Below are 27,747 nucleotides of genomic sequence, written 5' to 3' on the forward strand. Positions count from 1 at the left end.
GCCCAGAAGATATGATATGCATATAACTGGTAGATTTTGATAGAAAACACTCTAAAGTTTCCAAAACTGTTAAAATAGTGTCTGTGAGTATAACAGAACTGATTTGGCTGAGAAAAATCCATTCGGGAAGTAGTTTTTTTTTTTTTGGTTTTGTAGGTTTCTATTCAAGGCCATTACAGTATCCATTGACTTAGGACTCAAATTGCAGTTCTTATGCCTTCCACTAGATGTCAACAGTCTTTAGAAATTGTTTCAGGCTTGTATTCTGAAAAATTAGGAAGTAAGAGCAGTCTGAATGAGTGGACCCTAAAGTGTCACAGAGCTTTTTCATGCGTGCGACCAAGAGAGTGCCTTTCTCGTTTACCTTTTATATTGATGACGTTATTGTCCGGTTTAAATATTATCGATTATTTAGGCTAAAAACAACCTGAGGATTGAATATAGACATCGTTTGACATGTTTCTTTGAACTTTACGAATACAATTTGGATTTTTTTTTATCTGCCTGTTTTGACTGTTTGAGCCTGTGGATTACTGAACAAAACGCGAACAAAACGGAGGTTTTTGGATATAAAGAGACTTTATCGAACAAAAGGAACATTTATTGAGTAAATGAATGTCTGCTGAGTGCAACCATATGAAGATCATCAAAGGTAAGGGATTCATTTTATCTCTATTTCTGACTTGTGTAACTCTTCTACTTGGCTGGTTACTGTTTGTAATGATTTGTCTGCTGGGCTATGTTCTCAAATAATCGTAAGGTATGCTTTCGCCATAAAGCATTTTTAAAATCTGACACCGTGGTTGGATTCACAAGAAGTTAATCTTTAAACCTATGTAAAATATGTTTTGTTTTCTGAATTCTTATAATGAGAATTTCTGTATTTGAATTTGGCGCCCAGCAGTTTCACTGGCTGTTGAAGAGGTGGGACGCTAACGTCTCACGTACCCAAAAGAGGTTAACAATGTCTACACTGTATTTCTGATCAATTTGATGTTATTTTAATGGACAAAAAAAATGCTTTTCTTTCAAAAACAAGGTCACTTAGAAATTTCCCCAAACTTTTGAACAGTAGTGTATGTCAACAATCTTTCCTCCAAAGCACTATTCTATGGCTTACATTTCATGAAAATCCCCCAAATCATGGTCTTTTTTTGTCTGTGTTTCGTGAGGAATCACACAGAAATTTTGTGAGAGTGCAAGCGCAAGAACAGTTTGGGAATGTAATGTTTCTGCTGAGCACTTATCTAACCAGCCGCCCCCAGCAAACACTCAACCATGCCCACCTTCACCAGCCACCCACTATACTCATTACCCACATACTCTACACACTCATACTGGGCTATGGATTGGCCAGAAGAGAACAATACCATTAGCTGTATTTTCTCTCTGGGTGGTTAATGTGAGGATTTTAAAGCAAGTCATTTCCTCTCTATTCAGAAGCCATCAGTGCTTCCCTGCTGCTAGGCATTAGAGCAGAGTTAAAGCAGAATAAGAAGAGCAGCAGAGAAACTTCACAGGCAGAGCAACCTGATCCCACTGTGCCCTGCCTCTCTCTCTCTCCCTCTCGAGAACCCAGAGTGGGCGAGAGATACTGACAGTGGAGGGATGTGTGTGTGTGTGTGTGTGTGTGTGTGTGTGTGTGTGTGTGTGTGTGTGTGTGTGTGTGTGTGTGTTTAGAGGGGAGAGGCAGAAAAGGAGAGGGGGAATATGGGTAAGAATGACAGTGTGTGACTGTGCATGGGAGAGTGAGGGGTGTGTGTGAGTGAATGTGTTTCTCTGTGTAATAGAGAGAAAAATAATGCATGTTGATGGGATGAGTGTGTGTACGTGATTGGATGCGTGTCAGACAGTAATTGTATACCTTCCTAATATTGAGTTGCACTCTCCCCTCCCCTTTTTCCCTCAGAACAGCCTCAATTCGTCAGGGCATGGACTCGGAAGCATTCGAAAGCATTCCACAGGGATGCTGGCCCATGTTGACCCCAATGCTTCCCACAGTTGTGTCAAGTTAGTTGGATGTCCTTTGGGTGGTGGACCATTCTTGATACACACAGGAAACTGTTGACTGTGAAAAACCCAGCAGCATTTCAGTTCTTGACACAAACCTGTGTGCCTGGCACCTATTACCATACCCTGTTCAAAGGCACTTACATCTTGCGTCATGCCCCTTCACCCCCTGAATGGCACACATACACAATCCATGTCTCAATTGTCTCAAGGCTTAAAAATCCTTCTTTAAATCTGTCTCCTCCAAGTGACCAAGGGATCATAGCTTTCACCTAGATTCACCTGGTCAGTCTATGCCATGGAAAGAGCAGGTGTCCTTAATGCTTTGTATACTCAGTATGTGTGAGTTTGTATGTGTGTGTAACGTGTATAATGAGTCTGTGTGTAACGCTTCTGTAACGCGTCTGTGTGTGTAACGCGTCTGTGTGTAACGCGTGTAATGCGTTTGTGTGTAACGCATCTGTGTGTAACGCGCGTAACATGTTTGTGTGTATCCTGTTTAACGTGTCTGCGTGTAACGTGTGTGTGTATAACATGTGTGTGTGTGTATCGCGTCTGTGTGTATCGTGTGTAACGCGTCTGTGTGTAACGCGTGTGTGTAACGTGTATGTGTGTAACGTGTATGTGTGTAACGTGTGTGTGTAACGCGTATGTGTGTAACACGTGTGTGTGTGTGTAAACGTGTGTGTGTGTGTAACGTGTGTGTGTGTGTGTATCGTGTGTAACGCGTCTGCGTGTAACGTGTCTGTGTGTAACGTGTGTGTGTAACGTGTGTGTGTGTGTAACGTTTGTGTGTGTAACGTGTGTGTGTGTGTGTAACGCATGTGTGTGTGTAACGCATGTGTGTAACGCGTGTGTGTGTGTAACGCGTACGTGAGTAACGCGTGGGTGTGTAACGCGTATGTGTGTAACATGTAACGCGTATGGGTGTGTAACGTGAGTGTGTAATGTGTCTGCGTGTAACGTGTCTGCGTGTAACGTGTCTGCGTGTAACGTGTCTGCGTGTAACGCGTCTGCGTGTAACGCGTCTGTGTGTAACATGTAACGCGTATGGGTGTGTAACGTGAGTGTGTAATGTGTCTGCGTGTAACGTGTCTGCGTGTAACGTGTCTGCGTGTAACGTGTCTGCGTGTAACGCGTCTGCGTGTAACGCGTCTGTGTGTAACATGTGTAACGCGTATGTGTGTGTAACGCGTGTGTGTGTAATGTTTGTGTGTGTAAAACGTGTGTGTGTGTAACACATATGTGTGTGTAACGCGTATGTGTGTAACGCATACGTGTGTGTAATGCATATGTGTGTGTAACGCATATGTGTGTGTGTGTAACATGAGTAACGCGTATGTGTGTGTGTGCTCTGCCTTTATCTGCAGGAGCCCTGTGCTGCTAGGGAGGGAAGGAAACGGCTACTTCGCATCATTATGCTGCCTGTGCCTGCGACTCGCCAGAGAGAGAAATCATACATGCAGCGCACATAACTCTGTGTGAGAGAGGCTCCATGTTCTCCACACCCCAGCCCCTTCCCCGCCCATAACCTGTCACACCAGAGAGAGAGGGGGAGCAGGCACATAATGGGCTGGAGAGAGAAAGCCAGCGTAGTACATGAGGCAGAATCAGAAACCGAGAGAGACGAATTTCATAGCATAGAATCACACCGAAAAGATCAGAACTGGCAGTCATCCTGATTGACATCCAGTGGGCAGTGCTAGACTAGCTAGCTAGTACTCAGAGGTGTGTGCATCACAGAGCAGCTAAAGAACAGTCATCCCAGCAGTAAACATGTACTTCTCTGAACCCGACCACAACTACCTGTACCTTCTCTATGGCCCCTAGACTCCCCCAACCTCTAGATGCCACCCTCCTATGGAAGTACCTTAGCCAGGTAAAGCTTGAGTCAGTCTCACCTTAGTTAGTAGGAAAAGGATGCGTCCCCAGCTAGTAAAATCCTGTACCATGGTAAACTACTTGAAGGACGTGGCATAGAGATATGGCAATGGAGGCACACAAATTATGAGGAATAAAAAAGGAGAGGGAAGAGGAGGAGAGGAGTAAGAGAGAGAGAGAGAGATGGAGAGCTGTAGACAGAGAGTGAGCTCTGCAGTGTTGAAAGCAAGTGGCAGGTATTGGCGCACGCGCAGGAACACATACAAGGACAGACACACAGGAACAGGCAGGCGGGCGGACTCGCCCTCCTCCTCCTCTCTCCATCTCTCACTCGATAGCGGCAAGTTGGCTCTCTCTCCCTCTTCCCCTCTCCCAGACACAGAAAACACTCGGAAGCTCTAAAAGGCACACTGACTGCAATGTCCTCCTTGAACAACCACATAAAAGCATCACACTCACAAAACACACAGAAATCCTAATAATTGTATAGACAATAGTACAGACACATACTTGATACATGCATCCTTATGTAAGCCCACTCCGATACATAGATAGACCCACCCACACAAGTATAATCAAGTAAACATGATTATTCACAAAACAACTCGTCACATCAGAGGGAACGGTGTTTGTGAACACAACCTTCAATCCAAGTGAGGGCACATTCAGAATAGCCGTGAATAGGAATTAGAGGTCGACCGATTAATTGGCATGGCAGATTAATTAGGGCCGATTTCAAGTTTTCATAACAATTGGTAATGGCCATTTTTGGATGCCGATTACATTGCATTCCACGAGGAAACTGTGTGGCAGGCTGACCACCTGCTACGCGAGTGCAGCAAGGAGCCAAGGTAAGTTGCTAGCTAGCATTAAACTTATCTTTTTTTTTAAAAACAATCAATCTTCACATAATCACTAGTTAACTACACATGGTTGATGATATTACTAGGTTAACTAGCTTGTCCTGCGTTGCATATAATCAATGCGGTGCCTGTTAATTTATCATCGAATCACAGCCTACTTTGCCAAAAGGGGCATGATTTAAGCGCATTCGCGAAAAATGCACAACCGTTGCACAAATGTACCTAACCATAAACATCAATGCCCTTCTTAAAATCAATACACAGAAGTATATATTTTTAAACCTGCAAATTTAGTTAAAAGAAACTCATGTTAGCAGGCAATATTAACTAGAGAAATTGTGTCACTTCTCTTGCGTTTATTTCACGCAGAGTCAGGGTATATGCAATAGTTTGGGCCGCCTGGCTCGTTGCGAACTCATTTGCCAGAATTTTACATAATTATGACATAACATTGAAGGTTGTGCAATGTAACAGCAATATTCAGACTTAGGGTTGCCGCCCGTTTGATATAATACGGAACGGTTCCGTATTTAAATGAAATAAACGTTTTTGTTTTCGAAATGATAGTTTCCGGATTTTACCACATTATTGACCAACGGCTCGTATTTCTGTGTTTATTATATAATTAAGTCTATGATTTGATAGAGCAGTCTGACTGAGCGGTGGAAGGCGGCAGCAGGGTCGTAAGCATTCATTCAAACTTTACTGCGTTTTCCAGCAGCTCTTAGCAATGTTTGCTTCACAGCGCTGTTTATGACTCAAGCCTATCAACTCCTGAGATTAGGCTGGCAATAAAGTGCCTATTAGAACATACAATAGTCAAAGGTATATGAAATACAAAAATGGTATATCGAGAAATAGTCGACGTGTCATAATTCCTATAATAACTACAACCTAAAACTTCTTAACTGGGAATATTGAAGAACTGGGAATATTGAACCACCAGCTTTCATATGTTCTGAGCAAGGAACTTAAACGTTAGCTTTTTACATGGAACAAATTGCACTTTTACTTTCTTCTCCAACACTGTTTTTGCATTATTTAAACCAAATTGAACATGTTTCATTATTTATTTGAGACTAAATAGATTTTATTTATGTATTATATTAAGTTAAAATAAAAGTGTTCATTGTTCATTCAGTATTGTTGTAATTGTCATTACTACAAATATATATATGAAAAAATATATATAATAAAAAAAAAAAAACAACGGACGATTAATCGGTATCGGCTTTTTTTGGTACTCCAATAATCGGTATCGCCGTAGAAAAATCCTAATCGATCGACTTCTAATAGGAATACAGTTCTACTGAACTAGGGAGTGGTAGTAGGTTAAAAAAACATATTTCCGGGTATTCAGAGGTGTTGAGATGAAATGCTATTTTAAAATGTGAAGCCTTTCCTTCCTCTCCAGGTCGCTCTTCCTCTGAACTAGAGGTTGTTTCTGTACAGGCACAATGGTGATGAACACACACAGAGTATGTCTGCTGTGAACCTTATACATTGAATGCAAGTATAAATGACAGTTCCCTAGCTTAAAAAGTTTGCGTATGTGTGTGTCTCTTTGATTGTGTGTGTGTGTGTGTGTGTCTCTGAGTGTGTGTGTGTGTGTGTGTGTCTCTTTGAGTGTGTGTGTGTGTGTGTGTGTGTCTCTTTGAGTGTGTGTGTGTGTGTGTGTGTCTCTGAGTGTGTGTGTGTGTGTGTGTGTGTGTGTGTGTGTGTGTGTGATAACATGTGTTTTAGCGTGTGTATGTGCACAAAGTGAATATGGATTGCATACGTATCCATCCGTAAACTCCAAGAAGAGTTCCATCCGATGATCTGAGGTGACACTTTCCCAAAGGGCTGAATTCCAAAGAGGACAGGTTCACACACACAAGCGGATGGTGGAGCTTTGTAGTGCTGTAAACAACCCTATAAATCTGCAATGCATCAACACCACACAAAGACGCTACTTGTGTAGTCTGGCCATGCGTAACCTACTGAAAACTATAGGCATTCTACCAGACCACAATATTACAATGGTAGGTAGTTGGCAGCAGAGTCAATAGTACAACAGCAAAGTAAACTGCCAAGCAAAAGGACTCAATCCTCCTAATCCTCTGATCCTAGATCTGTGGTTAAGGGCAACTTCTACCTTTACCAATAGAGAAGGGGAATAACACTTTTACAACAGCAGCTTGTCTGGTCTTTATCTACTGAATCATCTACTATACAAGTTTGAATCACTTACACATAAATCATGGAGACAGATCTGAATCATCTACTACACAAGTGTGAATCACCTATGCATGAATCATGGAGACAGATCTGAAACACAAATCTACAGGGGTACCATTTGGTCAATTTTTGTGAGGGCTTACGACCCCTTTGCTACTGGCTGGGTGTGAGGAGGTTAGGGTTGACGACATTGATAAACCAGTGAGCTAAGCGAGACTGGGCAAGATCGTCTGCAGCCTCGGAGCCACGTGACACTGTGTAAAGCCTCGGCTGGGGAAAGGAAGGAAAGATGAGGTCTCTAATGACTGTATCAGTCGCATGGAGGGCTGGGTGTAACATCAGTCACACACTGGGCCTCCTGGTGCAGAGTTCCATGCCAGAGTCTAGTGGCTGTTACTACTGAACTGAGTTTAGACTGGTTTAGAAGGGGAGACTCCTGGTGCAAGATTGTATCAGGGTGGAGACTGCCCAGAGAGGGCATTGTTAGCAGGGGAATGGGCTGTACTAAGTCCTCCCATTTTATGTAGCTGGCACTGACTCTCATGAAACCCATTCTTTTACAATATAGTTTCTCTCTGTTGTAGACTGACTGCAGTGACCAGTGCACTCCTATGTCCTCTCCTGTAGCTTGCTCATTTGGGGATTTGAGTGAGCTATGTGCAATGATAACCTGCCAAGTTACATAAGGTGATCCCTGTGTTGAAGCAACACCTGGTATTTGAGAAGCATTCAGCTCCTATAATCCCCACACTCCTCTACGTTGTCACTCATCATTCCAAGGGATCTAAAGGTTCTACACACAAAGGTGGAATGAAGGGTACCCCAGAGAGAGGCTGATGTGATGGATGGGAGAAGAGGAAGGGTAGTGAGGTTGTCTTACAGCTGAGCCCCTCTGTAGTGTTGCAGGCAGCGCCTGAGCCGCACAGTAGCCCCCATCTTCCTGGCCTCGCTCCAGGGATGCTTTCTCTCCACAGGCAGCGGGGACTCTGGGGGGGTGGGGGGGATTATGGCTGGGGAGGTAGAGTGGGATAGTGGGAGGTAGGAGGGATAGAGGAATGTAGGTGGGGGCCAGCCGTTCCGCCAGATGAACAGAACCCGTCTGGATGCACCCAGGACCTGGGCAGTGGGCCAGAGCCTGTCAGCGGGCATGGGCAGGGAGACAGAGAGAGGGAACCATGGAGATATGCAGATCAGGGAGGTGGAGAGAGGGAGAAGGGGAAGGAGGAGTGTGGACTGATAAGAGTGAGTGCTGAGGTAGATAAACGCATTAGGGCCAGAGATTTGGCAGAGCAAATAAATAAAATAAACTGTCCCATAGTCTTACTACTCTACTACTCTGGTGGGAAAACATGAGGACACTGAATTACAAAAATCAACTCCACTAGCACAATCATTTAGAGGAGGATACGTCTTTGGATAAAAAAATAATGCATTTGATTCAGACAATGTTAACATGGTGCACCTCCTCAATAACAGAAACAATTAGTAGAGCTGCATGTCTTGGTTGTAAAATCATACCTGACAAGCTGCCGGCTTCAGCACCATCACTCCCACAAGTGCTATTTAAAGAGGTAAACTAAATTCTGCGGAAAATAACCTCATCGCCAAACAGGAAGTAATGAATGAACATGGTGGGGATGATGGGAGGGGACAGCCTGCCTAGTAACTAAGGCCCACAGCTGCAGTGAAAATCTCTAATTTTGTCGATGTGCACAGCTTCCTTACATAACGCGTGGCTCTGCGCCTGATTGGTCTCGGTTGCATGAGCCTCTAAATTTGATTGGATTTCATTGACGCTGCTGACAAAAAAAGCTTGCAATTAGCAGGCGGTGCTGGGACAGGCACAACGGTCTTGGCTGGCAATGACAGTCACCAGAGCCATTGAGTGGCGTTAGCCAGCAAACTCAGATTGCTGCAGCTGACACACACATCCCCTGGTCCCTTTCCATCATCCGCTTTCAAGGCTGCATCCATACAAGCTGCTTAGCCATAGCACACCGCGTGTCCCAGTGCTGTAGTCGTATGCTGCATTTTTGGAGAGGAATCAGCATCCACCAGAATGTGTATATACAGTTGAAGTCGGAAGTTTACATACACTTAGGTTGGAGTCATTAAAACTCGTTTTTCAAAAACTCCATAAATTTCTTGTTAACAAACTATAGTTTTGGTCGGTTAGGAGATCTACTTTGTGCATGACACAAGTCATTTTCCCAACAATTATTTAACTTATAATTCACTGTATCACAATTCCAGTGGGTCAGAAGTTTACATACACTAAGTTGACTGTGCCTTTAAACAGCTTGGAAAATTACAGAAAATTATGTCATGGCTTTAGAAGCTTCTGATAGGCTAATTGACATCATTTGAGTCAAATGGAGGTGTACCTGTGGATGTACTTCAAGGCATACCTTCAAACTCAGTGCCTCCTTGCTTGACATCATGGAAAAATCTAAAGAAATCAGCAAAGACCTCAGAAAAACAATTGTAGACCTCCACAAGTCTGGTTCATCCTTGGGAGCAATGTTCAAACGCCTGAAGGTACCACGTTCATCTGTACAAACAATAGTACGCAAATATAAACACCATGGACCCACACAGCCATCACACCGCTCAGGAAGGAGACTCGTTCTGTCTCCTAGAGATGAACGTATTTTGGTGCGAAATGTGCAAATCAATCCCAGAAAAACAGCAAAGGACCTTGTGAAGACGCTGGAGGAAACAGGTACAAAAGTATCTATATCCACAGTAAAACGAGTCCTATATTGACATAACCTGAAAGGCCGCTCAGCAAGGAAGAAGCCACTGCTCCAAAACCGCCATAAAAAAGCCAGACTACAGTTTGCAACTGCACATGGGGACAAAGATCATACTTTTTTGAGAAATGTCCTCTGGTCTGATGAAACAAAAAATAGAACTGTTTGGCCACAATGACCATCGTTATATTTGGAGGAAAAAGGGGGAGGCTTGCAAGCCGAAGAACACCATCCCAACTGTGAAGCATGGGGGTGGCAGCATCATGTTGTGGGGGTGCTTTGCTGCAGGAGGGACTGGTGCACTTCACAAAATAGATGGCATCATGAGGATGGAAAATTATGTGGATATATTGAAGCAACATCTCAAGACATCAGTCAGGAAGTTAAAGCTTGGACGCACAATGGGTCTTCCAAATGGACAATGACCCCAAGTACTTCCATAGTTGTGGCAAAATGGCTTAAGGACAACAAAGTCAAGGTATTGGAGTGGCCATCGCAAAGCCCTGACCTCAATCCTATAGAAAATTTGTGGGCAGAACTGAAAAAGCGTGTGCGAGCAAGGACGCCTACAAACCTGACTCGGTTACACCAGCTCGGTCAAAAGGAATGGGCCAAAATTCACCCAACTTATTGTGGGAAGCTTGTGGAAGGCTACCCGAAACGTTTGACCCAAGTTAAACAATTTAAAGGCAATGCTAACTAATTGAGTGTATGTAAACTTCTGACCCACTGGGAATGTGATGAAGGAAATAAAAGCTGAAATAGATCATTCTCTCTATTATTCTGACATTTGACATTCTTAATATAAAGTGGTGATCCTAACTGACATAAGACAGAGCATTTTTACTAGGATTAAATGTCAGGAATTGGGAAAACTGAGTTTAAATGTATTTGGCTAAGGTGTATGTAAACTTCCCACTTCAACTGTAGTGGTATATACTGGGTGACCGAACCTCATCTGAAGGGGTAGGTGAGGTGAGACAGTTAGTCTGACTCTTAACTTGAACACTGAGCTCTACAGCAGTGTAGAAATAGCCATTGAATACAGAACTGCCTTGGCTTGTTCCAGGAAACCCTGCGGATCTGCCTTACAATCTACACGTGTTATGACATGTTCTAAATGTTTACCGCAGTCTGTGCAGGTTTGGGAGATTACGTTTTTTCCCTCGCTCTGCACACAATATCGCACAGTGTTGCAGTTGGCTGTCGCTAACGTCAGCTTTGATTGTTATCCAAGAGGTTGAGGAATCTGGAGGCAAGTAACCATCAATCCCAAGGTGACATCATGTGTTTTCCAGTGTCGCGAGATCGTTCATGTTGACTTGGCAAGTTGCTGGTGGCTTGGATTTAATTTAAGCCAAACATATGCTGAGGATATCGAAAGGTTGCTGGATCGAATCACCAAGCAGACAATGTAAAAATCTGTCTTTCTGCCCCTGAGCGAGGCCGTTAACCCACTGTTCCCCGGCCGCCGATGACGTGGATGTCGATTAAGGTAGCCCCCCGCACCTCTCTGATTCAGAGGGGTTGGGTTAAATGCAGAAGACATATCAGTTGAATGCATTCAGTTGTACAACTGACTAGGTATCCCCCTTTCCCTTTCATTTGCGTACAGGTTGAGGGACAAACAATATGTCTTTGAAACTAACAAAATAACAAGGACATGGGGAAGAGAGAATGCTAGTCATAAATGGTTTGCCAGAACTAGTGGGGGGTCTTTTATATAAATAACAAGAGAAAAGCAGCAACTGCATCCCAGGGAAATGTGAAACAGACCATCCTTGGAGAAAAAAAGACTGCTTTACCAAGACCAACTGTTGTGGTAGTTTGGTGTCACGTTAGATTCTGTGTCACATAACAATCTTGTATTCTAAATGCTCTTCGATGTTGGCAGCAGTACAGCATTCTGGTCAACAGCTGGCTATGATTGAGCCCCTAACATCTCAAGAGGGAAAATGAGTAGACAGGAGTGCACCTCATCAACGCCAGGCTTGGTACAGAGCCCAAACACCTCTGGCTCTGTGTCCCCCCCACCTCATCGCCCCCTGCCTGCTACCCTCTGCCAGCCCACGACAAAACCACAATGGCCCATCTCCCACAGTTCATTACCTTCTTCTGTTTGAATTGGAATCCGTGATCTCTCTCTATTTCAACAGTATTCCAAAAGTACTTTCTGCCTCAAGAGTAAGGCCAATGAGTTCATTTTCAGGCCCTTCAACATGAGACTTCTGTGGTACACAGTCATAGTATCTTGTGACCCCTAATAACCTTGTATTACCCTAATTATCCCTCTATGGCCTTTCATAACTATCTGTGGTCTGACAAGACAAGTAACTGAGGAAATCCAAAATGGCTTTCCGGTAAAACAGATACCACAGGCTTTTAGCGCAATTACCATAACTACCCTGGATAAAGGGAGAGGTTATGAAACATGAAAACCATTGCTTCAGATTTAGAGCCTGGACTACACTTGCCGCTCTGAATGGACTCGCCTGTTTGATGAATCACGTTTCTCATTCTGTTTGGATGGAACGGAGGAGCTCTGAACACACTGGGGTGGCACTGCTCCGAGGGTAAACATAGCGTAGAGCCGGACACTTTCCTCTCAGCGCTGGCTTTAGGAAGAAAAACATATACACCCGACGAGTAGTGGCCAAGATCTACCACACCTCCCCACTGAGGTGCAGAACACAGTCATGACTGAGGCTGCACGTTGCCACGATGACAGCCGTTGCTATTAGCAACTTTAACAACTTACAGGGACATGGAATTAAAAGTGAGGTACTATCGCTGGCTGGACCCCTGCCTTGAAAACCTTTCTGGCCCTTTAAATTTTGGTATTAGCGATCTTTCAGCTCAATTGCAATGACAAAGTGTCAAGAGTGGACATTGTGGGCTTGTGTGGAACAGAGGGTCTTTTGACACTGTGGCATGGTTTAAAACACTTTGTTACTGTGTGTTTGGTTGGCTCAGGTTCTCTCAGGTCATTTTTTATGAGCCTACAGAGCCTACTGCTACATTGTATCAGAAATGTACACCAGTGAATCTCGAGTCTTGAGGAAAAGCAACTCAGTTGATGATAAAATAGTTCAAAAGTCCAATGGTGGTACAACTTTACTTCGTCAAGCCATTGACAGTACTGTCCAACCTAGAGCACAATGTAACACATTTTACAAGTGATGCCTTTTAAGCATTCTAGTACAGTTAAATAGTTAACACACACACATGGACACAGCGTTCTAAGGCACTGCATCTCAGTGCAAGAGGCGTCACTAAAGTCCCTGGTTCGAATCCAGGCTGTATCACTTCCGGCCGTGAATGGGAGTCCCATAGTGCAGCGCACAATTGGCCCAGCATCGTCTGGGGTAGGCCGTCATTGTAAATAAACATTTGTTCTCAACTGACTTGCCTAGTTAAATAAAGGTTACACACACACCACACTAAGCCAAAATGTAATTTGTTGGCATTTGCGTGTGCCCATTACCAGTAAATCATAATCAAAACCTATTTATTTCACTTACTTGCTGTGCTGTTTCGTTGTTAATTTGTTCCGTCGTTTCACTCTCAACCAGGATTTCATCATACATGTCAAGCAGTGAAGTTTCAGCTCTGTCTGTCCGTGGCCTCTCTTCCTCGGTACGCACTGTCACCGTGTACGTTTCCATCTTGTCCAGCTGTGTATGTAACATTTCACGTAAACCCTGTTTCTTGTCTGCATCGAAGTAGCGGTCCATGTACATAGCATTGAGCATGGTGGCGACACAGTAAAGAGAGAATGCCACCGAATCGCTGGTTCACAGCCTGTGTCGGAAGTTTTGTTGAGAAGGCGTTTTAATGCCATGACAGAGGGTATTTCTTGAGTCAATTGTTTGAATGGAGCTAGCGTGTTCATGTTTCCAAGTTTCAAACATGTTATCAAATGCCATTGAAATGGCAGCAGCGGTATGACAAACAGCACAATCATGAGCAGGCAATACGTCTTTCCTCAGTAGGAAATCCTCGTGGACCCACTGTGCTGTCAGACTCATAATGATCATGGGGCTGACATCGCTGTTCCAAATGTCAGTCGCGAAGCTAATAGCAGTGACGCTATTACGGTGTAATTCCGGTAGGGCAACATCTGAAAAATAGCGCACTTGGTAGTGTGTACCGGTGCTCGACCAGTCGACGAAAGCCAACATTATCCACGACAGAGAATGGTTGATTGTCAAGGGCAATGAATTCCATTACCTTGGCATTAATGGATTTCGCCTTTGAGTTGTTTCGCTGAAATGTTCTTACTCTTTCAAATGACTGCTCACATTGTTGACTGCTCAATCCACACAGCAGACATTGTGGGCTAGGTTAGGAATGCTGTGTTGCACGTGTAGTACAACATTTTACGTGGCGTCATCACGTCCTGTACCTATGTTATATAGGTATGCACGTCAGCTTTGACATCGGCTTTGCACAGACGTTAAACTAGACATCGGGCCGATAGCGATGTTGGCATCTTTAGCTAATATCGTCCGATTCCGATATGTTCACCGATATATCGTGCATCCCTAATTTTTACGTTGCTAACATTTTGAGCCTGTAGGAACTACTGTAATGAAACTGCAAAACTATATTCACCATGCTGCAAAACATGTCCTTGGTCAGACAAGGGCAGTAATAGAATCGTGTAACTTACATTCATATAAAGTTTCTTCAAGTTAATGATGGGAAACAACCCGTCTCCAGTTTCATGGGGACAAACCCTTTGTGAATGACCTCAAATCTTTGTTTCCGGGAGATGAGTAACTTGAGTAAGAGAAGAGAGTGTTTGGGGTGTACTGTATAGCTGACTCTGCACCGATTTTTAGAGACGTGAACCTAACCAGCTGCATCCCAAAGACGTACCTTACCAAGCTTGACAAGTCTCTACTGATCGTGTGGCACGTTCCACTCAAAGTCCCTGGAGAGGGTGCCTTGGCTGTGTAGTCACAGGTATCTCGCTCTGAACCCAGCAGCAGCGCAATGCCTCCTGTACCGCGAGTCACGTTTTATCAACGTAAAAAAAGCTAGGCAGATGCCAACTTGTGAAAGGAAGCAAGTATAAGTGCTTAGATTAATGACTTGGTTCATAGTGGCAAAGAGAGACATCACTGGTAGATCTCAGTGACTTCTATAGCAGGTGATAACCACAGTAAGTCATATGTTGTATTATTGAAGCACATAGTTAAACTGTGGGTGAGCAAGCTTTACACACATACAGACAGACACACCACATACACAACACTGGTCAGACTGACTTACCACTGTTGCGATTTTTGCGGTTGGTCTTGCCGCCAAGCAGCATCTTCAAGCTGTTCCTGAACATGACTGCACCGGTCTGCAGCGGCTATAGAGAAATCTGCAGAAGAAAAAGGGAGTGTTTTTAATGTAGGCTATATTTACTGATGTTGGTTATTATTTGTTATCAGCAGTATTCACTTGGCATCTAAAGCTGGGACCGAGAGACTGAAAAATAGCTTCTATCTCAAGGCCATCAGACTGTTAAACAGCCACCACTAAGGCGCTGCTGCCTACATACAGACTTGAAATCATTGGCCACTTTAATAAATGGATCACTAGTCACTTTAATAATGTTTACATATCTTGCATTACTCATCTCATATGTATACACTGTATTTTATACCATCTATTGCATCTTGCCTATGCTGCTCAGTCATTGCTCATCCATATATTTATATGTATACATTCGTATTCCATTCCTTTACTTAGATTTGTCTGTATTAGGTAGTTGTGGAATTGTTTGATTACTTGTTAGATAATGCTGCTCTGTCGGAACTAGAAGCACAAGCATTTCACTACACTCGCAATAACATCTGCTAACCATGTGTATGTGACTAATAACATTTGATTTGATTTAAATTGCAAGTGGTGGGATAGTGCAAGGAGCAGATGAGCTAAAGATATTGCAAGTTCCAGAAAGATCACCACAGAACAGCACAACGGTACAGAAGGTAATTGTAGTATTCTGTCACCTAGTAAATGGTTTTAGAGAATTCAGGTACTTAACAACAACAGCAATTTCTCACAGGTAAATTATTCATCCTCTTAAACATACTAATGACATATTCGTAGTCTCTATGAGGAAAAGGTGAATATAACATTATCAGCCTGGTAGGGGGATCTTGTTCCTTCCTGTGTGTTATAATAACTCTTCATTCATGAGATTTGGCATGCTTCACTGATTTACTTGTGGAATATTTTAGTACCTAAGTTAAACAACGTTCACACCCATATGACTGATAATTACTGGTGTGTGTGAACGTATAGGTGTAAGTTTGCTCAACAGGCTTTGAAATCATGTTCCTTTGTAATGTGCAAAGTAGTATCAGTGCATATGTATGTATGTTTGAGCTTCTTTTTAGCTTGCATCCGGGTGCTTTTGTGTGAGTATATGAGAGAAAGACCAAGAGAGAGAAAAGGAAAGAGAGAAAAAGATTGTGTCCGCCTGCCTTTCCTTTCTCTTGCTGCCACGCTGCATGATAATTAAGCAGGAGAAAGAGACAGTTCTGGAATGAGTGGAAACATTGTCTCTTCTCAACGCAAATAGAGGCCTAAAATGCCGCCTGAGCTTCGAACAGCAATCCCTTTACTAAGTATCGAGTAGACCCACGCGTTTAGTGTCTTGGGAATCTTTGGTACCACGCTGTTAAAATCCTCCTCTGCTTTCTTCGGTCACATTACAGCTTTTAGAAAGAGCCGACTGTGGTTCCCTCTCATACTTATCCTCTTCAACTTCATCTTTAGAAAGTTTGGATTAGCCATTTTGGCTTTTCAGGTATTCTCTCGTGTTTGACTAATGTCATACATTTTTCACACAAGGTGTCAAACATGGATAACTAGGACCACGCCTACTCCAGGTCGAGGCAGAAGACAAGGCGCTTTTTGAGCCGACACTAGGCTTGGGCGGTATCCAAATTGTCATACCTTCATACTGACCTTGCGCAATACCTGGATATTTCGGTAATACCGGCACTGAACAAGGGGCGCTGTTTTCAAACCCCACAGACTCTGTACTGCAAAAGGTTAGCAATGAGAACAAGTACATGTAACATCCCATAAAGAATGCTAACGAGTGCATTGCTAACATTTTATACAGTCTCTTAACCTAAACAAGTAACTAAAAAATGCTACTCACAGTTTGCTGCACGCACAAAACAAACTATTAGACCACAAGGCTCTTGATCCTGGAGGGGATTCTCTGCTGTTACCAAGCAAAGCTTAATTTTGGAAGAAGCTAACCACTAGATACTGTAGCTAACTAGCTATTAAACTAGCTCTGCAAACCAAATGCAGAGCATTCAGCAAATTCTAGACAGTTAACTTAATAGTTATAAGACATCTATCTGGCAAACACTTAGTTGTGAATTCCATATTGTAACTAGATCACCTGGCGCAATGCTGTACAACAGTGAGTGACTCACAAGGCACCGGTCTCTCGTCGTTGTGTGCTTGTAAACAAACACCACGTGACTGGGGACTACCCGTAAGCTTCATAATGAAAAATTATGTGACAGGTGAAATGAAGAACGCAATCTTCTTTATTTCCTAAAGTACTGCACAAGTTAACTGCAGGTATTTACTTAAAAAGTAGCAAGAAATATTGAAATGTATATTTTTTTTTTAAATCTAAAGAAATAGTTAACGGTATTGAAAAATACCCTGGTATACGCTGTATGGACTAAGCCTATCCGACACACAACCAGTCCTGAGCTGAGCGCACACCAAATTGAGGCAATTAGCAGCGGGAGTGTTCCTGATATTTGAGGAAAACCAGAGACCTTTAAAAACTCTTTCAACTGGTGTCAGCCAGTCAGTGCAATAGAGGCAAAGGGAGAGGACTCTGTTTCAGTTTGGCTTGGTGCTTTTGTGTTGTACGCTGGGGGGAAGGTAACTGTACAGTAACAGATGTTCCATGTTAAAGCTGGGGAATGACTCAGCGAGACACTGGGCCCTGTGGCTTCTTCTGGCAGCCCACAATGCCAAACAACATCAACAAAGACAAGCCAGCGTGAAGCTCCCCCGACCTCCTCTCTCCTACCCTATCCTGTTCTTTTCTCCCTCCACCCCCACCTGTAGCCTCTCTTTTCCAATGTTTTCATCAAATCCTCATTTCCCCCCCCGTTTCTCACTCTAGTCAATCCTCTTTTCAATCTCTAGTGTCTAGTTTGTTCTAGACACGGTCTATTCATCTCCTCCTTTCTTTTTATCCTCCATTCCGCACTCTTTCTCCATGTTAGCTAACAGTACATGTACCCTCCATATGTCTGTGTATTCCAACTGTAACTCAGACCCCCCTCCCTTTGTCTCTCTCTCTCTCCCCCACAGGGGGTCTGTGGCCGTGGTCTGACCGCAGTCGGCTCTCCCTGGTGCCATTTCCTGGAAGCCTCTGCTTCGCCCCTCTACTTTACCACCACCCCCATGACTGTAGCAGCGTGACGTGGCAGAAGAAATAAAAACCAACAGCCTCCTTCACTTTGACTCCTTTAATCTGTTCGATACAATCCAGAGCTCCTCTGGTTCACTCTCTCTCGGTGTCTAAAAAAACAACCCACAAAGCGAGCCAGATCGGACTTAAAGCACAGCGAGGATGGCTGGCTTAAACAAAGGCAGCCATTCTGAGCCGAACAGACTTCCTTTAACGTTTTTATCATCTCGACGGGCAGAGATACATCTTCAATCGCCGCCGGGAAGTGTCAGTTCTAGCAGGTGCCAGGTATAGGAGGGAACTCACAACGAGTAAACTTTATTTTTTTCCTACACATGTTCAATTGAAAGAGCAAAGCTAATAGGAAGTACATACTGTAGTGTGTGTGTACATATACACATATATGTGTGTGTGTGTGTGTGTGTGTGTATATACATATACACACATATACGTGTGTGCGTGTGTGTATATACATATACACACATACACGTATGTGTGTGTGTACATATACACACACACACACACATATGTGTGTGTGTACATATACACACGTGTGTGTGTGTGTGTGTGTGTGTACATATACACACACATATGTGTGTGTGTACATACACACACATATATGTATGTGTGTGTGTGTGTGTACATATACACACATATACATGTATGTGTGTGTGTGTGTGTGTGTGTGTGTGTACATATACATGCGTGTGTGTGTATACGTGTGTGTGTGCATACATATACACACATATATATATATGCACACACACATATATGTGTGTATATATATATATATATAATGTGTGTATATGTATATATATAATATATGTATATATATATATATTTATATACATACATACACACACATACATACACACACACACACACACACACACACATATATATATATATATTAATTACACATATGTGTGTGTGATTTCATTACTTTAAATGTAATTTGCATTGTGCATTTACTGAGTCATTTGTCAGTCTACTAAACCGTAGGCCCATGTCTGAAACCTTGTATATTACGTACATTACAATAGCCTAGTGCCTTTAGCGGCACGTTGGTCAAGGTATTAGTCGGGCCTGATTCTGGCAGAAGCCCAGCAAATACAAAACAGATGGGTTGGTGGGTGGTAGGTGGAGAGAGGGAATATCTACACATTTTTGTAGTAAATCAAACCATTTTTCTCATTCAACAATCCAATGACCCAGCCCTGCTTCCCTATTTCACAGGGGAAGAGTGGGGAGAAAGGAGGCAAATTCCTTGGCACACTCCAAAAGAAGCACACTGGTTGAAGTTTATTCAGAAGCACTTTCACACAATCCTCCCGTTACAAGAACACTATCTGGTGCCCTACATGACAAGCACACCTCGACACCTCCAAGCGCCGTCTAGGCTTTAAGTCAACTGCCATGTGATGTCATGGTCCTCCTAGCCAAGTCTATGCCGTATGTGTTGCCTTCTCTCTCCTCTTGCCGTTGTGCTCTTCATGTGGGAAAGGAAAAGGGGGCCCGGGTGCCCACTGGAGCGTGGTACTGTGTAATTAATGAGCCGCAGCGTGGTGGCGCAGCCCTCCACCATGACCTTACACAGCAGCTTCGCGGCTTACGCTAACAGCATCAGCAGAAAAACAGGCCCGGCATCAGGGCCTGTCAGAGACGTGCACCGTCGTCGACAAGGCTACAGGGACTAGAAATGAGAGCTGACGCTGAATACAGATTAGGACGTGGGGTGACCTTATCCAAATGGCATAGCATCCGAGAAGAGAAAAAAAGGGGCTAGTTTGACAATCTGTCCCAACAAGTGAAAAGTTAAAACTGATGCATTTGGGCGAGTGAAAATGAGTGACTGGTAATTTACATGCAAGAGAGTAGCAATCCAAGACCATAACCAGCCTGCTTGGTTGTTTGGTAGCTTCTGTTTGCGGTACAGAAGGAAGCATCTTCCCTGAAAGCTCAGCAACATGCTATCAGCAGCCCCTCCTTTCCTCCCCTTGGAGGCCTGATCACAGGTGCTAGGCATATGTTCTAGAAAATGGCGATTGGTAGCTGAACCTTTATCAACGCTATTGTGTTCACTCAGACAACAACCCATCCACACAGCCCATGCTGAGGGGCACAGAGCATCCTTGGAGCTGAAAGAATTGTCTAAGACTGCCCTAGAACTGGGCAGGGTTTATCTTTCCAGTGCTGCATGGCCTGCTCAAAGAGGCTTACTCGTGTGCCGCAGTAGCACCAACGGCATTAGACCGGGCTGACTGTGTTTTCACCGCTGCTCCATAGTGCAATCGCTACTGTTATTCTTTAGGATTTGCTGCTGCCACAAAACAGGGCTGATATGGGTGTGAAAAGTGAAGGGAGGGGGAGGAGTACAGTACTACCACGTTGGTTGAAAGGGTACATATTTGAACATTTTAACAGGCCTCTGTAGAAAACTAAAGGGGGAGGTTTTAGAAGTGGTCATAATTATCCCTGTTATCCTAACAAATACACGCTACAACATCAACATCCACTAATCGCGCTCAGAGGCCCATCGGAACTGTCCGTTTAGGCAGTCATTAACGTTAGTCATTGTTGGTTTTTCAACGTATCTGCTCCTTTACGACATCACAAAGGCCACGGCAAAACCATCAGATAACCTGTATGATTGAAGATAGTTGTAGGGCATTGTGTCCACCTGCAACCATTTTCGAATGATAATCACGGGACATCACATATGCTCAACATACACTACTAACATGTTTACCTAAAAGATAATCTGATATTTAAAAAAAAATCCCCCCTAGTTCCAGACTAGACCACCACAACATAAAGAAACAAAAACAACCCATCCAACTCTGTGGTAAATCCCCCACTTTAACGGACAAGCAGAAGGAGGGTGGTGGGAGGGATGGGGCTAAACCTACATAGGGTCCGTCCCTAAGCTGCCACGCACACTGGCAACCGCTCAGATGCCCATTTCAGTCGCGCCGCTGCATCTCTTTAGAATTCTGGAGACCCTGCCTCTGAGGGACTGGGGGGGTAGATTTTCCCCTCACACGGCCTCTTCGATTAGGCTTAACTCGCGTCACATCTTTCCCACTCTATACCTGATTATGGAATTCTCTGTTTCTCTCACACTAATAGGAAAGCGCTTTAGAGGCTAGCTGAGGGCCAGACAATGCTTCGCCTGACACCACCTATCTCTCCCCCCATGGAGAGCTAGTGGTCGATACCACTGCCTGGTTTGAACAGTTGGCTTACTGGCTCGCCGATCATTACCTGCCTGCCAGTCAAGCATAGCGAGCTCCACTGCACTCGACAGGTGAGGGAAGAGAAAACAAGCTTTAAACTTGACCGAGTGAGGGCAGGGACTCCTGCAGAACCGCAGGGACTGAAGTAAACGAAAGTAATGGAATGGATGGTATTGCACAATGAGTTCACATCAGACTCACTACAGTACGTTTTTCAGTAAGGCTTTGGTTTCGGAGAATAGTAATCATTTTTGAACGGGGTATAAAACATGTCATACATAGAGAAGGTTACAAACCCTGAGACAGGATCCCCCATCTCTCCCTTTAAAAAGTTGCAGTCCTACCCCGCTTTCTTTGAGTGCGCTGGATGACTTGATGCTGAACTCTCAGAATGTCCTAAAAATATGATTCTTTCCAGTCTGAGGAGACTAGTATATCCAAAATTATTAAGAATAAGAAGAAGCACAGGGAGTCTGCACAAAAGCCAGTGTGCTGTGAAGTGCACACACATTTGCTTCCTCCCATCAGAGTAGGCTACATCTCTGATAACACCACATTTGTACAGGGCACATTAGTGGTGACTAACAATCACCTCTAATCGATGGGATGAAAGCTTTTGGTTTCAATGCTGCAATTGCTCAAGAGAGAAAATTAGTTTCAGCTCAAGGATTCCATTTTCCGAAACTCTATATAGCTTTTATCTCAGAGTTGGGAGGCACTGAATAAGACCTTTATACTCCAAACTCAAATCTGACTTCTATAACAGACTGTGGAGCATTGTTGTGTTTATCGGTCTACAAGAGGTGAGAAGTATTTATGATAATCCGCTATCATGGATCAGGGGCTAATGTGAATATATATGATATTATCAAAATGAATGGGTCCTCCCTGGTTGAAGAGGAAGTTTTAAGCCATATGATTTTCCTCATGGAGATGAGCCCTGAAAGCCTATTTTTGTGGTTGAGTGCTACATACTGTTGCCTCAGTCAAACATATAGGCTCATTTAGCTTAGTTTGTGACTAGCTGGATCCCAGGGACTCTGAAAATAAAACAAGAAATGATCATGCCAGTATGCTGCCTGCATCACAACCTTGCATAATTATTTGACTATCTATGCTCTTGTAGTGGTCAGTGCAGTACTCCCTTTAAAATCACATTTCCTAAACAGATAGCTAACTAGTTTGGCTATATAGTTAGATAGCTTACCTGTCCTAAAGCTGTACCACACAAGCATAGCCAAGTGATTCAGAGAGACTGTGACAGCAGTGGGGGAGAGAGTCAGTGTGTGTTGCAGTACCCAGCTGCTATCTCAGCATGACCGTCTCACACTGCCAATCCACTTCCCACGGCAGAACATAGGGAGTACAACAGGAGTGTTACAGCAATCTTAAGTTGTTTGTTTTCAACAGACCGGGAGAGAAGCACCGACTCATAACATTAAAGAGGGGGAGGAGGTAGTGCAGCTAGAGTATGAAGCTTTACAGGAGGCTTGGTAGACAGCCAAGAAAGAGGACCAGCATTAAATCAACTTAATACACTTACTCTCCTCATCCCATTCCTCTATAAGAATATAGTCATTATAAAAACAAGTTATGAAAATAAATTACCTCCACCATCTTGGTGTTAAATTAGTTCATTGTTAAGGAAATCCAAACAGTAAATGGTTTAGTGTTACAAGAGAGGAGTAGTTCAGGATAAAGGAAGTAACAACGGACAGCCTCCACAGTGTGCTGTAGAAGCAGAGTAGAAGCAGAGCGGGTCAAGGCTGTGTGTCGGGTTGTGATAGAGATCCCCATGACAACAGCCTGGCACTGACACCATTAATTTCTCTCTCCAGTGGGGGCCTTTTTGAGCTCTGAAAACAAGATGTCACTGTTGACCTCTCGCCCTATGAAACGGCGGGTCATTGTTATGCCCAGGAGGCGCTGTGGTGTGTCGTATGATCTGTTCCCTTTGGAGGGTCTCGCATGTCGCAACATGACGCTGTTTGCTTTTTGAGCTCATGGGTTATTCTGTTTCTATGCACTGAATGGGGTGGGTGTCATCGGGGGGTGTAGACACTTCAGTGCAAAGGTTCAGGTATTGTACAAATGGGGTAATGCTGCCTCTTCTCCTTTATCTGGCGTCTTTGACTTGTGCACACAACCAAAAACACGGATGATGAAGTCATCTTATCGTTATCCCAACGTAAATACAATTGAATACAGAATCAATGTGCTGACGTTTACACTAGAATGCAATTTAAATCTCATCTTAACCGCACTGTAGCAGTTACCATACACATCTTTGCGGGGAGATATGATGGCAGAGCGGCCTCAACTTGCATCAACTATTCTACAGTACAGGGCTCCCCAACTAGGTGGGGGACTGGGGGTGTTGTCTCTGTAGACTAGAGCACACTGAGTTGTGCAGGCTTAATGGAGAGCATGCGATCAAAGGGTTCACTTCTTCAAAAATAACTGAGTGTGCTTGTTCGGTTAGGTTTCAAAGAGCTCCAACATCTCACATCTCTATCCTTTTGATTTTAGTGCATTTCACATAATTGCATTCCTGCGTCCAGCCCAGCTACAGCCGCTGTATAACATAGGCGTGCAAAGTTTCAGTTTGATCTGCATTGCCGAGGACCATCATAAAAACAAGGTTGTCAATTAACCAAAGTGATGCTGGCACAAAGGGATGACAACAATAGCAGTAAGGAAGTGTCTAAATATAACTTGCTTCATCTAATTAGAGGACGCTCTACTGCATATTTTCGGATATTTATGGTCTTTTTTATGACGGCTCTGAAGAATGCAGACATTTTCTCATTGTACTGACAATAGCTGAAGCGAAACACATTACCGTGCCGCCCTGGATTTGAATGCTCAATTTTCTTTAGAGGAGAAAAGAGCCTGAACAGATTGAGCTTCAGCCTTCTCATCGTGTCATCAGGTTTCACACTTCCACCTTTGAAGCCACTAGGTGGTGAATGAGAGCCCACAGGCTTGAGGAGCACACTGGAACAACAAATGGCCCTCTACTGTTATTCTGCGGGAACCTCAAACAATAAATCAGCTGTGGGTGCAGAGTCCAGGGAAATGGGAGGGGAAACGAAGAGCGGTAGAATTTACAGTACTGGTCATAGCACCGTTTCCTGTGTTTGGTTTTTGAATGAGCTCTGGGGAGGATCAAGGTGCGCAGGGATTTGGGCCCTGATCCAGTGAGCAACAGTAAAGCTGATAGGAGAATGTAATTTTAGAGGGACCTCAAGTTGCTAATGGCAATCAGTTTCTGCAATCTCATGTTGATTGTATGGTAAGTAGTCATGTGTAGTCTGAATTAGGAATGTGACAAATGGAAAATGTTTCTTAACGTTTAAACTGCCATTTATTTTATTGGTTTTCATAAAATTCCATGCGAATTCACAATGCAGCTGCGCTGCTGCCAGCAACAGTTTGGGTTTCACAGTGCATCCCCTTCAGATGGTTAAGCATTGCACCTGTACTACCATTAATGTACCTCAGTTCCACCTTGCATTTCTTTCTCATTTAACTTCTCAAAGTATTCCCATACAGGACTTCGCTGCTGTCGCTTGCCTTTCTCTGCCATTTTTCCAAATGTTAACGACGATGACGTAGTGGTGGAGAGTCAACGCCAAAATAATTGATTCCTCGACTCTTGCACGTTGACTCTTGTTGTCGACTCCCATTTATAAGTGTCAAGATTTGATTCCAATAGGAATCGACTCCTAAGACTCGTTATTTTTGAAACGGAGGAGACTGAGTAGCTGCCGTACTTCCAAGAACAAACACTTGCATCTTTAATAGCGAGCTAGCGAGGGACAGGAGAGAGAGGGGAGGGGCACAGCATAGGCAGGTCAGCCACCACGCAGACAGTCAGAACCGTGTACTTGGCCCATCTATCGGCAATCAAAAGCTGTATGTTGCAATGGTACAGATGCAACACTTAGCTCTCACAGTCACACACAGCATCTGCGCGCATCTACGGGTTCACTTCATGCTGTTCACAGCGTGGTAGACAGGGCACCAAAACCCTGGAGAAGTTGACCTTGCACTTCAACACTCTTAGTTGTTGTGGAAATTGACCCACTATGAGGTTTACTTTCTACATCGACTTCATATCGTTGAGTGAGTCTACCTTTATTTTACACAACTTTCCCCAGGCCTTTTTAGCCTATCGTCTAGTTAGGCTATGACACAGAAAATATTTTTTGTGATAACTGCACTGTGATTTTAATTTTGTAGGGGGGGAAAAACTAAAAAGTTTTCTTTCTTAACATTAACAATTCCAACTTCGTTTTAACATTTAAAAAGTTCACACCCCTAGTCTCAATGCCGTCTAGCCAGGTAATGATGTTAGTACATGACCAAGGACTTAGAATAGGCAGTTTATCTTCCTGCATCAGTATCACGTCCTTCCCCAAAGCAAAGGTATTGGTTAGAATTGTCTAGACTACAGAAAACAAAAGGAGGGCTGGGAAAAATGTCAGCAATATCGGACATTGCAGCTCCTGACACTCCAACAGGAAGAACTCTCGTAATCCTCCTGCTGTTGTGATTAACTCATACTCTGGTAGATGACAACGTCTGACAGTTGTAATGACATTACCTTCCTGCCGAAGCGTTTCATGTGACATGTCAAACCCATGCTTTACTCACAGGGACACGTCATGTCAGCACGCAGCTTTCTGACACCATCGTTCTCTCAATGACAGCATTGTGCCCCTCATGCCCCCTGAGTCCTGACACGGTAGCAGCTGACTACTGTAGCAGGCGGAGGGGGAGCTGCTTTTTGCTCCCCAACCTTGTGAGGTCTCAGAGTGATCAGTTACAATGGCAGGAGAGCAAGCCTCTGTGCCAAACAAAATGGCAGGGGGTGGAAACCGAGAATGTCTTGGTTTAATACGTTTTGATGGGTTTGTTCTTCGCTGCGGTTTTCACCACGTGAAGGTTCCTGTTGGGACGATGCCAAAAAAAGCATCTTTATACCATCCTTGTGATAGGTTTCTCACTCCACAAGATATTGTATTGTCCTCTCTTTTCCTTGCAATGTGAAAGCAGTGCATGTCTGACAGAGTATGAGCTGGTGCATTTCTACAAAGCAGTGGATGGAAGTAGATGTAGATGGGCAGGGTGTGTTCATAACACGCTTACCGTGGAAGGCAACCGTGGCAAAACCTACAAATATGCCAGCCAAGGCAATTCCAGGAGACGATAACGATTGTATTCAAATTGAAACTCGAATTAATGCATCAGTTAGCGACAGTGGATGGTTGCATAGCAACAGCGGTACCAGCCTGCTCTAAAATGGAGGGAGATACAGGCTACACTGTATATGAATGTGTATGAATGTGTGTGCATGTCCGTGACAGGTTTGTTTAGCAAGAGTAAACACACCAGATGAGAACCAGAGCCATATAGAATCGCCGCCCCCCCCCCAAAAAATACCAAAAATACCTGAAGCTGGAGACTCATATCTCCCTCACTAACTTTAAACATCAGCTAACTGAGCAGCTTACCGATCACTGCATCTGTCCACAGCCCATCTGTAAATAGCCCATCCAACTACCTACCTCATCCCCATATTGTTTTTATTTACTTTTTTGCACACCAGTATCTCTACTTGCACATCATCATCCGCACATGTATCACTCCAGTGTTAATTTGCTAAATTGTAATTACTTCGCTACTATGGCCTATTTATTGCCTTACCTCCCTAATCTTACCTCATTTGCACACACTGTATATAGATTTTTTCTATTGTGTTATTGACTGTACGTTTGTTTATCCCATGTGTAACTCTGTGCTGTTGTTTGTGTTGCAACTGCTTTGCTTTATCTTGGCCAGGTCGCAATTGTAAATGAGAACTCGTTCTCAACTGGCCTACCTGGTTAAATAAAGGCGGAATATATATATATTTTTTAAATAGAGTTAGGCCAACTTTTAAAATTTTGAATGTTGGACTATTTCTACAAATTCAGTGACATAGCATTGTTGAAATATTCCCCATGTAATGTTAATGGGGCGCTAACATGGGTGCCATAGAATGTTGAAGTATAATGTAAATGCATCATAATGAAGAAACCACAGTGGCCCAACTTCCTATATGGCTCTGATAAACTACATTTTCCATTACTAGGATAATAACTTACATTTATTTGTGCATATATGTATGTGTTCACCCATCTATCCATGTTTCAGGTTCTGAACCGCTGAACTTGTGACCGACAAACACTTAAAGCCATTTGAAGTAGCTAATGAAGTGTAGGCACTTTTTCAAGAAGTCTCATTACTTCTCTTTATGTGTGGTGTGCTCTTTCACT

General features: G+C 43.6%; 1 protein-coding gene across 7 annotated transcripts in view; it reads right to left on the reverse strand.

Annotated features, from left to right (window-relative positions):
• LOC139577113 (protein TANC2-like) overlaps positions 1 to 27,747 on the reverse strand; it is a 137,721-nt gene that overhangs the window by 53,808 nt on the left and 56,166 nt on the right. For 6 of the 7 annotated variants that reach the window (XR_011675213.1, XM_071403945.1, XM_071403984.1 and 3 more), the window contains exon 3: positions 15,005 to 15,101. Coding sequence is in view for 5 of the 7 variants with exons in the window: in XM_071403945.1 (XP_071260046.1) it covers positions 15,005 to 15,068 (64 nt within the window). In the remaining 2 variants the exon portion in view is untranslated. Of the gene's footprint in view, positions 1 to 3,911; positions 4,112 to 15,004; positions 15,102 to 27,747 lie in introns of those variants that run through there. The other variant, XM_071403992.1, reaches the window with a different exon arrangement.

Source organism: Salvelinus alpinus, chromosome 1 (assembly GCF_045679555.1).
Source record: "Salvelinus alpinus chromosome 1, SLU_Salpinus.1, whole genome shotgun sequence".
Lineage (NCBI taxonomy): Eukaryota > Metazoa > Chordata > Actinopteri > Salmoniformes > Salmonidae > Salvelinus > Salvelinus alpinus.